The 12,708-nt window shown below is 43.7% G+C and overlaps 1 protein-coding gene across 2 annotated transcripts; it reads left to right on the top strand.

Moving 5' to 3' along the window:
- The first annotated feature begins 317 nt into the window (after positions 1-317).
- Positions 318-12,342, top strand: SELENON (selenoprotein N). 2 transcript variants are annotated; one of them, XM_069729271.1, is made up of 2 exons: positions 318-413; positions 8,919-11,283. In XM_069729271.1, exon 2 carries the CDS (start codon positions 8,921-8,923, stop codon positions 10,613-10,615), a length of 1,695 nt encoding a protein of 564 aa, XP_069585372.1. In that variant the 5' UTR covers positions 318-413; positions 8,919-8,920; the 3' UTR covers positions 10,616-11,283. The 2 variants fall into 2 exon arrangements, with proteins under 2 accessions (XP_069585372.1, XP_069585371.1); XM_069729270.1 differs by having other exon boundaries at positions 404-520; positions 8,919-12,342.
- The last annotated feature ends 366 nt before the right edge of the window (positions 12,343-12,708 follow it).

Genomic DNA, 12,708 nt, shown 5'->3' with positions numbered 1-12,708 from the left:
TTATAGGGCTCCCATAGTGCTGCCATATAGGGCTCCCATAGTGCTGTCACACTGTAACTGCCTCCACTGATCACCTCTCTTTTGCTGTGTAGTTGTCTATAGAATTCATTCTCCCACCAGCACACAAAGAGTTAACAGAACATCTACAGCTCCCCCCACTCATCACACAGAATGGATGCGCCTCCCCAGCCTCCGCTCACTTTACACCAGCGACGAACGCGTTAACCCGCTGGGCCCGGCCCATACAGTGCAATCAGGCTTCAACCCCGGACCGTACCACTGCGCGACTAAATGGGGGGGATGCAAACATCTGACTTGTTATTTCCAGTGCTATGGAGAGTGTGCAATCACCCGAGGCGTTACAGTGCGGGGAGATTCTTCCCGTAGATGAAGGTCTGCGCCGGGTGGAGCAGGTAGGGAGCGAGGAGACGGCGCGAAGGGTTAGGGTCTCCCCATCCCTGGCAGTGGTAGTGACGCCCTGTGTGCGGGCAGCGGCTCGGTCTGGCCGGGAGTGCGGGAGGTAAGCGGCGGCTCATCCTCCTCCTCGTGAGGGGCGATCACCTCTGGGGTCAGCTCTGCCACCAGCAGCAGTGTAGGGTGGGCTGTAGGGGGCGCTCCGCTGTCTGCCCTCTGTGCGCCGCCCTATACGGAGGGGGTTAATCAGACGCTGCGGTTTTCATGCGATTTGAACCATGAAACTTTATTAAACACGCACACACCTTCACAGGACGCTGACGATCGATCCGCCATAAAGTCGCTTCGCACAAAAGTTTCCATCATCGCATTTATCAGACGCTAAAATACTGTGTAGTCGGAGCGTCAGGCGCTGAGGGTCGGGGTCTCCTTACATTGGTATCCAGTGACGTAATCGGACGTCCATGGGCCCCAATGCAGAAGCTCCAGGGGCCCAATCATTGCACGTCATTAATACCAGGGGTCTGATCATGGGGGATAAAGGGACTATTGGGCCCCGGGGCGACTGTAACCCCTGCCCCCATTGTAGTTACACCCGACCATCGATCTGTCCATGGTCCGGACGCTTCCTGTTCTGTCACATTCATCTGATGATCATCTGAAGGTTTTATATCATCATCTGTATCATTCGCTCCAGTCCGGACACTTGTAGCACCGGCTGTTCTGTCCTCATCATTAACGCCGTCCTGTATTCTACATACATGCCGTGGTGGATACACTATGGTAGATACACGCCGTGGTGGATACACTGTGGTAGATACAGGGTTGTAGATACAGGGTATGGATACACGCCGTGGTGGATACACAGTATGGATACACGCCGTGGTGGATACACACCGTGGTGGATACACAGTATGGATACACGCTTTGATGTAGAGTCCCTGTGGGTGGAGATAAGGGGAGGGGGAAAAAATAATAAATTACTGAATACAGAAACCTGCAGTTCCAGCAAAGGTGATCGGTGTCTGACAACTATGAGAGACAATTACCTTTCACAACTGGTTCAGGACCCAACAAGAAGGGGGGCACTGCTAGACCTAATATTAACCAACAGGCCAGACCGCATATCAAATATAAGGGTTGGGGGTCACTTGGGTAATAGCGATCACAAAATAATAAGTTTTCATGTATCTTTTAATAAGATGTGTAGTAGAGGGGTTACAAGGACACTAAACTTCAGGAGGGCAAATTTCCAACAGATGAGAGATGATCTTGGTGCAATTAACTGGGACGATATCCTGAGACATAAAAATACACAAAGAAAATGGGAGACGTTTATTAGCATCCTGGATAGGACCTGTGCACAGTATATACCGTATGGGAATAAACATACTAGAAATAGGAGGAAACCAATATGGCTAAATAGAGCTGTAAGGGGCGCAATAAGTGACAAAAAGAAAGCATTTAGAGAATTAAAGGAAGTAGGTAGTGAGGAGGCATTAAATAAATACAGAAAATTAAATATATTCTGTAAAAAGCAAATCAAGGCAGCAAAGATTGAGACAGAGAGACTCATTGCCAGAGAGAGTAAGAATAATCCTAAAATATTCTTTAACTACATAAATAGTAAGAAACTAAAAAATGATAGTGTTGGCCCCCTTAAAAAATGTCTGGGTGAAATGGTCGATGAGGATGAGGAAAAAGCCAATATGCTAAATGACTTTTTTTCATCAGTATTTACACAAGAAAATCCCATGGCAGACAATATGATCAGTGATAACAAAAATTCCCCATTAAATGTCACCTGCTTAACCCAGCAGGAAGTGCGGCGGCGTCTAAAAATCACTAAAATTGACAAATCTCCGGGCCCGGATGGGATACACCCTCGAGTACTGCAGGAATTATGTACAGTCATTGATAGACCATTATTTTTAATCTTTAAAGACTCCATAATAACAGGGTCTGTACCACAGGACTGGCGTATAGCAAATATGGTGCCAATATTCAAAAAGGGGACAAAAGCTGAACTCGGTAATTATAGGCCAGTAAGCTTAACCTCTACTGTGGGTAAAATCCTGGAGGGCATTCTAAGGGACGCTATACTGGAGTATCTGAGGAGGAATAACCTCATGACCCAGTATCAGCACGGGTTTACTAGGGACCGTTCATGTCAGACTAATTTGATCAGTTTCTATGAAGAGGTAAGTTCCGGACTGGACCAAGGGAACCCAGTGGACGTAGTGTATATGGACTTTTCAAAAGCTTTTGATACGGTGCCACACAAAAGGTTGATACATAAAATGAGAATAATGGGGATAGGGGAAAATATGTGCAAGTGGGTTGAGAGCTGGCTCAGGGATAGGAAACAAAGGGTGGTTATTAATGGAGCACACTCGGACTGGGTAGCGGTTAGCAGTGGGGTACCACAGGGGTCAGTATTGGGCCCTCTTCTTTTTAACATTTATTAATGACCTTGTAGGGGGCATTCAGAGCAGAATTTCAATATTTGCAGATGACACTAAACTCTGCAGGGTAATCAATACAGAGGAGGACAATTTTATATTACAGGATGATTTATGTAAACTAGAAGCTTGGGCTGATAAATGGCAAATGAGCTTTAATGGGGATAAATATAAGGTCATGCACTTGGGTAGAAGTAATAAGATGTATAATTATGTGCTTAATTCTAAAACTCTGGGCAAAACCGTCAATGAAAAAGACCTGGGTGTATGGATGGATGACAAACTCATGTTCAGTGGCCAGTGTCAGGCAGCTGCTACAAAGGCAAATAAAATAATGGGATGCATTAAAAGAGGCATAGATGCTCATGAGGAGAACATAATTTTACCTCTATACAAGTCACTAGTGCGACCACACTTAGAATACTGTGCACAGTTCTGGTCTCCGGTGTATAAGAAAGACATAGCTGAACTGGAGCGGGTGCAGAGAAGAGCGACCAAGGTTATTAGAGGACTGGGGGGTCTGCAATACCAAGATAGGTTGTTACACTTGGGGCTATTTAGTTTGGAAAAACGAAGGCTAAGGGGTGATCTCATTTTAATGTATAAATATATGAGGGGATAGTACAAAGACCTTTCTGATGATCTTTTTAATCATAGATCTGAGACAGGGACAAGGGGGCATCCTCTGCGGTTGGAGGAAAAAAGGTTTAGGCATAATAACAGACGTGGATTCTTTACTGTAAGAGCAGTGAGACTATGGAACTCTCTGCCGTGTGATGTTGTAATGAGTGATTCATTACTTACATTTAAGAGGGGACTGGATACATTTCTGGAAAAGTATAATGTTACAGGGTATATACACTAGATTCCTTGATAGGGCGTTGATCCAGGGAACTAGTCTGATTGCCGTATGTGGAGTCGGGAAGGAATTTTTTTCCCCAAAGTGGAGCTTACTATTTGCCACAGTTTTTTTTTGCCTTCCTCTGGATCAGCATGTTAGGGCATGTTAGGTTAGGCTATGGGTTGAACTAAATGGACTTATAGTCTTCCTTCAACCTTAATAACTATCGTATGTTACTATGTATGATGTATACATGCTGTGGTAGATGCATACTATGTATACACGCTGTGGTGGATAAACGCTGTGCTAGATACACGCTGAGGTGGATACACGCTGTGGTGGATGCACGCTGTGGTGGATACATACTATGGATGCATTCTATGACGGATACACGCTGTGGTGGATACACGCTGTGCTGGATACATGCTGTGGTGGATATATACTATGGATACATGCTGTGGTGGATATATACTATGGATACACGCTGAGGTGGATACACGCTGTGCTGGATACACGCTGTGGTGGATACATACTATGGATACACGCTGTGGTGGATACACGCTATGACGGATACACGCTACGATGGATACATACTATGGATGCATTCTATGACGGATACACGCTGTGGTGGATACACGCTGTGCTGGATATATACTATGGATACATGCTGTGGTGGATATATACTATGGATACACGCTGTGCTGGATACATACTATGGATACACGCTGAGGTGGATACACGCTGTGCTGGATACACGCTGTGGTGGATACATACTATGGATACACGCTGTGGTGGATACACGCTATGACGGATACACGCTGTGGTGGATACACGCTACGATGGATACATACTATGGATGCATTCTATGACGGATACACGCTGTGGTAGATACACGCTGTGATGGATACACACTATGGATACACTCTGTGGTAGATACACGCTGTGATGGATACACACTATAGCTACATACCGTAGATCCTTTGTAGGCCGTGACTTCGGGGGTCGGTTTCTTGCCTCTCAGACTTTCACGTCGCAGGACCGGATCACTCGGGCACATTTGGCCGCCATTAAGTTGCGTTTGACTTTTCTGGTCTATGGAGTTTCTAGGGTTCTCCACACCTCAGTGCAGGGAGATAGTGGGGGGTCAAGCACAGACCATGTGACCTGCCCAGAATGAGGGTCCGCTCAGTATTACACCATAAAGCCCCTAGTTCATATTTTTTCTCCATGTGTCGCCATCTGCACGTGTCAGTAGGAGTTTTCGGGGCACAGTTCCCTCCTGATCAGTTCGGGGGGGGGGGGGGGAGCACCTGGTTCCTCTCACCTGATATCCCCAGTCTCCTCTCTCCGGAGGGAACCACCTAGATCTGCTCCAGCAGATGGAGTGTCCCTACGCTTCAGCCAGGAGAGGCCAGCAGTCCCTGACCCTCATTGTGGCCGTCTGACTCGGCGGGACGCTGATGGTTTATTGGGGGGCTTTTTCCTGTTGGAGCAGGCTACAGTGGACCGCATCCTAGTGCACTTTTTGTGGCACTTTTGTGAGCGCGGGACTGGGGCGACGGGAGCGCGGGACTGGGGCGACGGGAGCGCGGGACTGGGGCGACGGGAGCGCGGGACTGGGGCGACGGGAGCGCGGGACTCGGACGACGGGAGCGCGGGACTCGAGCTCTCCTTTTTAGAGGAGAGGATTTTTTCACAGGTTCTTGTCATCTACTAAAAGTTAGAGGACTAAGCAGTGCTGGGGCCCCTCTCTGCAAGGGCCACAAGCAGTCACATGATTTTATGATTTTCTCCTGTGCCCGTTGCAGCTCTGGGGGGGGTCGCTTTGTTCTAAATCTGCATTATAAGACACATTCACAGGCCACTGAAACTATTGACAACTTCTATAGCAAAAATAATAGCAGCCGATAATGGTTGTCACCCATCACCTCCGAAGCAAAATTAGAAATGGTGGAAGAAATTATAGATCCCCTTTATTTTCAGGATTTAAGGCTTCCCCATTCCCACTGACCAAAGTATAATAGGAATATCCCTTTAAGGATGCACACGGTAGGACGACTGACAAGTGTGCACAATGCAGAGGCAACGTGCGGAATGAAAATAAATGACGTCCGTTCCGCCCCGGAGCCCGATATTGGCATTGATCGAGGTGAACGCCCGCAGGCTAAATCTGCACTTAGTCTGATTTTCATGACTTTTGTGAAACGAGGCAAAAATCTAATTCATTCTTTGCTGTGCAGTGAAGGAAACAATAGAAAACTGCACAGATGTAGCAGAGCCGAGGCGGTCACTACACAAATCGTGGAGATAATAAGGCTATGTGCACATGGATTTCTGCGCGGATTTTTCCGCCCAGTTTTTGAAAAATCTGCAGGTAAAATGCCCTGTGTTTTACTTGCAGATTACCCTCGGATTTACCCCGGATTTCCAGCGTTTTTTATGCGGATTCCTATTGAGGAGCAGGTGTAAAACGCTACGGAATCTGCACAAAGAATTGAAGTGCTGCGGAAAATGTGCACTGCAGGTTTGGTTTTCCATAGGTTTACATGGTACTTGCACCGCATGGAAAACTGCTGCGAATCCACAGCGTCAAATCCGCAACGTGTGCACATACCCTTAGATGTTCTGTGTAATAAAAAACTAGAGACTGAGCATACCAGAGAGCAGGTGTGAACAGGTGCAAACAGAGTATTCACCTCCAAATATAACAGACAAGGTTACACTACAACGCGAAAACAGGACATGTATGAAACTGGAATTACATTACTGCTCTAGAAAATGGGAAAAACGGAGATACTTAGCTCATAAAGTGGCCAATTGGTGTGTGTGCAGCAGCCAACGACGAGGCGATCCTCCTTATTAGGAATTTAATCCAATGTAGTTATATTCTTGTACATAGGGGCAGTATTATAGTAGTTATATTCCTGTACATAGGAGCAGTATTATAGTAGTTATATTCTTGTACATAGGGGGCAGTATTATAGTAGTTATATTCTTGTACATAGGGGGCAGTATTATAGTAGTTATATTCTTGTACATAGGGGGCAGTATTATAGTAGTTATATTCTTGTACATAGGGGGCAGTATTATAGTAGTTATATTCTTGTACATAGGAGCAGTATTATAGTAGTTATATTCTTGTACATAGGGGCAGTATTATAGTAGTTATATTCTTGTACATAGGGGGCAGTATTATAGTAGTTATATTCTTGTACATAGGGGGCAGTATTATAGTAGTTATATTCTTGTACATAGGGGGCAGTATTATAGTAGTTATATTCCTGTACATAGGAGCAGTATTATAGTAGTTATATTCTTGTACATAGGGGGCAGTATTATAGTAGTTATATTCCTGTACATAGGAGCAGTATTATAGTAGTTATATTCTTGTACATAGGGGGCAGTATTATACTAGTTATATTCTTGTACATAGGGGGCAGTATTATAGTAGTTATATTCTTGTACATAGGGGGCAGTATTATACTAGTTATATTCTTGTACATAGGGGGCAGTATTATAGTAGTTATATTCTTGTACATAGGAGCAGTATTATAGTAGTTATATTCTTGTACATAGGAGCAGTATTATAGTAGTTATATTCTTGTACATAGGGGGCAGTATTATACTAGTTATATTCTTGTACATAGGGGGCAGTATTATAGTAGTTATATTCTTGTACATAGGAGCAGTATTATAGTAGTTATATTCTTGTACATAGGGGGCAGTATTATAGTAGTTATATTCCTGTACATAGGAGCAGTATTATAGTAGTTATATTCTTGTACATAGGGGGCAGTATTATACTAGTTATATTCTTGTACATAGGGGGCAGTATTATAGTAGTTATATTCTTGTACATAGGAGCAGTATTATAGTAGTTATATTCTTGTACATAGGAGCAGTATTATAGTAGTTATATTCTTGTACATAGGGGGCAGTATTATACTAGTTATATTCTTGTACATAGGGGGCAGTATTATAGTAGTTATATTCTTGTACATAGGAGCAGTATTATAGTAGTTATATTCTTGTACATAGGAGCAGTATTATAGTAGTTATATTCTTGTACATAGGGGGCAGTATTATACTAGTTATATTCTTGTACATAGGAGCAGTATTATAGTAGTTATATTCTTGTACATAGGAGCAGTATTATAGTAGTTATATTCTTGTACATAGGGGGCAGTATTATAGTAGTTATATTCTTGTACATAGGGGGCAGTATTATAGTAGTTATATTCCTGTACATAGGAGCAGTATTATAGTAGTTATATTCTTGTACATAGGAGCAGTATTATAGTAGTTATATTCTTGTACATAGGAGCAATATTATAGTAGTTATATTCTTGTACATAGGGGGCAGTATTATAGTAGTTATATTCTTGTACATAGGGGCAGTATTATAGTAGTTATATTCTTGTACATAGGAGCAATATTATAGTAGTTATATTCTTGTACATAGGGGGCAGTATTATAGTAGTTATATTCTTGTACATAGGAGCAGTATTATAGTAGTTATATTCTTGTACATAGGAGCAATATTATAGTAGTTATATTCTTGTACATAGGGGGCAGTATTATAGTAGTTATATTCTTGTACATAGGGGCAGTATTATAGTAGTTATATTCTTGTACATAGGGGCAGTATTATAGTAGTTATATTCTTGTACATAGGAGCAGTATTATAGTAGTTATATTCTTGTACATAGGGGGCAGTATTATAGTAGTTATATTCCTGTACATAGGAGCAGTATTATAGTAGTTATATTCTTGTACATAGGAGCAGTATTATAGTAGTTATATTCTTGTACATAGGAGCAGTATTATAGTTGTTATATTCTTGTACATAGGAGCAGTATTATAGTAGTTATATTCTTGTACATAGGGGCAGTATTATAGTAGTTATATTCTTGTATATAGGGGCAGTATTATAGTAGTTATATTCTTGTATATAGGGGCAGTATTATAGTAGTTATATTCTTGTACATAGGGGCAGTATTATAGTTGTTATATTCTTGTACATAGGAGCAGTATTATAGTAGTTATATTCTTGTACATAGGGGGCAGTATTATAATAGTTATGGAATAGGGACTCTATTACCTTGACTATTCTTCCAGTTTGATATGAGACCTATTAATCCAATATTCTGTTACGTGAGCGGTGAGGATTTCATGTCTTTACAGTTTTTTCTTATTTTCAGATATGACAACTGATCTTCGCAAAAGGAAAAAAGATACAGACTTGAACAATGTTGCACACAAAGAAACTTTGGACAAAGAGAAAGTCCAGAAAGAAAAAAGCTCTTCGTTTTGCTTAAAGTGCTTTCGATGGACAATGATCCTGGTTTTGCTCGTGGCCTCGGTGATTGGAGTTCGTTTGTACCGGGATAATGAGCTGGTGAAACGCCAGGAGGCCGGCCTGCGGACTCTAGGTATCGAGGGTCTCCTTCTCTTCTCTTCCCTGGATGCTGACAAGGACATGTTCATTAGTCCTGAGGAGTTCAGACCTATTGCCGAAAAATTTACTGGGATCTCTCCAGCATTTGACTATGAAGAAGAGGACAACTTGGATCCCAACGGGGAGACGCTGACTGTTGCCGCACAGTTTCAGCCTCTGCTCATGGAGACCATGACTAAGAGCAAGGATGGGTTCTTAGGAATCACCAACAGTGCTCTTTCTGGGCTGAGAAACTGGACGTCTCCAGCTGTGCCCACCACTGTTTTTTTTGCTCGGCAGTTCAAGGCTTTCCTCCCACCAAAAAATAAAGTAGATCTTGGTGATCTTTGGTGGATCATCCCCAGCGAACTCAACATCTTCACAGGTTACTTACCCAATAACAGAATTTATCCTCCACCTCCGAAGGGAAAAGAAGTCCTCATCCATAAACTCCTGTCCATGTTTCACCCTCGTCCCTTCATCAAGACCAGGTTTGCACCTCAAGGATCGGTGGCTTGTATCCGGGCAGTCAGCGACTTCTACTATGACATCGCCTTTCGGATCCATGCCGAGTTTCAGCTTAACGAGCCACCAAATTTTCCATTCTGGTTTTCTCCTGGTCAGTTCACTGGCCACGTAGTCCTCTCCAAGGACGCTTCCCATGTGAGATACTTCAAGTTGTTTGTCCCAAATAACCGGACGCTGAACGTTGACATGGAATGGCTGTATGGAGCCAGTGAAAGCAGCAACATGGAGGTGGACATCGGCTACCTGCCCCAGATGGAGTTGCAGTGTCTGGGTCCGTCCATCCCCACGGTGGTCTACGATGAAAACGGAAATGTCATAGATAGCCAGACGTCAGATGGGGAACCTCTAGAATTTGTATTTGAGGAGATAACTTGGGAGTCTGAGATAAGCTGGGAAGATGTGTCCAAAAAACTTGAAGTTACCATGTACCCCTTCAAGAAGGTTTCGTATTTTCCTTTTACGGAAGCGTTTGATAGAGCGTTGGCCGAAAAGAAACTTGTTCACTCGGTCTTACTTTGGGGGGCACTGGACGACCAGTCCTGCTGAGGTTCGGGGCGAACTCTCCGGGAGACCGTCCTGGAGAGTTTGCCCGTTCTTGCTCTGCTCAACGAGAGCTTCATCAGTAGTTGGTCACTGGTGAAAGAACTCGAGGAACTTCAGGGCAACAAAGAAAACAATTCGTATGCCACTTTGGCTTCTCTACACCTGGAAAAATACAACTTTCCTGTGGAGATGATGATCTGTCTTCCTAACGGAACCGTCGTTCATCACATTAACGCCAATTATTTCCTAGATATCACTTCCGTGAAGCCAGAAGAAGTGGACTCCAGCCTGTTTAGTTTCGCCGACGGGTTGGAAGATGTGTCCACTTCTACCTATGTGAAATTTCTGAAGGAAGGGTTGGAGAAATCGAGATCGTACTTGGAGTCTTAAGTGAAGAGGGCGAAAAATGGATTTTGGGATTTTTTTTATTTTTCTTTTACCATAGGGTCTTGACTAAAATCTTCGTCTGATCTCACGTCGAGTCTTACAGTATTATACAAGTACGTTCCTCAACTTTGCAGGTACTACTCTTGGGGTGCACAACCCGCGGCGCGGGGGCTACATGCCGACTTTGATATTTTCTGTGAACAGATGGTGCACGTATGGAATATTAAGGCTAAGTTCACACTGGGCATTTTTTATTCTAATTTTCAGCTGCGTTTTATAGCCTGACATTTCAGAAATCTCCTGAACACATTGTTTTTTGTCCTCGGGATTTTGGGCTTTGCTTGGTTTTCTGGACATAGAGGATGCCATTTCTTTCAGCATTCTTCACCTATTGACTTGAATGGGTGGTGAATGCACTAAAAACTCATATCAGATTTTGCTGCGTTTTTTTGTTTTTAGCCAAAACCTGATTCTATAGAATAAGACTTTTAGTTTTCAATACTAAACTTTATCATCAGGCACGAGTAACAAATCTAGCGTGCCAAAACCACAGCGAAAACCAAGCAAAACACGCTTTTTTCTGCAGCTTCGTTTCTGCCAAGAGATCAGGTTTTGCTGCTGAAACACGTAGTGTGAACTTCGCCTTAAGGTTTCTTACTTTTCAGAGTGCCAAAAAAAAAAAAAAGAGTCGGGGACGTCTATTCTTAAAATTGACATTTATGACGTCTACTGTCACTATGGCATCAATATCTGATGGAGTACCAGTCTGTTTATTGCTGGCCTTGGAGTGGTACAATCTCATAGTGTGCCCCATTAACCTGGGCGCCCACCTCAGATGGAGGATTCATTTAAAGTGGTATCTTCATCACAGACTCCCGTAAAAGCAAATGAAGAGAGCCCAGGAGCTGAGCGCCCATTTCTAAATAGATTTTGATATGGTCACTTTAAAGGGGTTGTCCACTTCTGGACACTACATGTTCGCTCTATGGGATTAGTGAAGGCTGAGGCCGATCAGTGATCTCTGATTGGCTGCAGGGGTCACGTGACAATGTTGCGACCACTGAATGAGACAGCGCCAATGTGGCCAGAACGGCGCAGAACTAGAGGAAGAATTTGTTTTATCTGCAGCACCCAAGCAGGCAAGATGGAGTTGCCCAGTAGAGGACAACCCCTCCATAGATGGTTCTGGGGTGGGGATAACTGGTTTTCAATATATGTGGGATCCCCGTTTATGGAACCTTTATAATGTAAACTTTGGATATGATGAATGTCTGATGGAAACACCCCTTTAAATGTATCCCTGACTAGAAGATGATAATCCCCCCCGGACTCCAGATGCACTAATCCCGCCCCCCAGACACTAATCCCACCCCTGGTCTCAACAGACACACTAATCCCGCCCCCGGTCTCAGATGCACTAATCCCGCCCCCCGGACTCCACAGATGCACTAATCCCGCCCCCCGGACTCCACAGATGCACTAATCTCGCCCCCCCCGGACTCCACAGATGCACTAATCCCGCCCCCCGGACTCCACAGATGCACTAATCCCGCCCCCCGGACTCCACAGATGCACTAATCCCACCCCCAGACACACTAATCCCGCCCCCCGGACTCCACAGACGCACTACAGATTATAAGAAATTATAATGTAGATGATAGTAATAATTTTTTTAGATTTTGGGGATTTTTCACCCCCATGTGAACTATGCATAAAGAGAATTATAATTCTGCTCTTAAGTATTATTTGTGCCAATTTTTTTTGTATCTTACAGCAGCGGAGAATGAGAACTTCCCCTCGTCCCTGACGAGTTGCGTTCTATGATGGTTTAACCCTAAATTTACTGTTAACGGATTAGACCTGATATTTCACGCTTCTCGCGCTCCGGGAAGCGGAGGCATTTTGTCTCATTCTTGCTGTTCTTTTTTCCTACAAATGTTTTTGGCATTTTTGTAAGCGACCCTTGGAAAAGTTCCTGGTGGGTTGTCCCAATATATCGTCATTGTACGTGGGGTCTTTAGTGACTGTAATGATGGACGTTGATTAGGGAACTTGGAGGTGACCGCAAATGTATGATAACGAGGGGGTGGGATGAT

The sequence above is a fragment of the Ranitomeya imitator genome, chromosome 6 (assembly GCF_032444005.1).
Source record: "Ranitomeya imitator isolate aRanImi1 chromosome 6, aRanImi1.pri, whole genome shotgun sequence".
Lineage (NCBI taxonomy): Eukaryota > Metazoa > Chordata > Amphibia > Anura > Dendrobatidae > Ranitomeya > Ranitomeya imitator.
The sequence above is the reverse complement of the archived record's forward strand: the minus strand, read 5'-3'. Positions and strand labels throughout refer to the sequence as shown.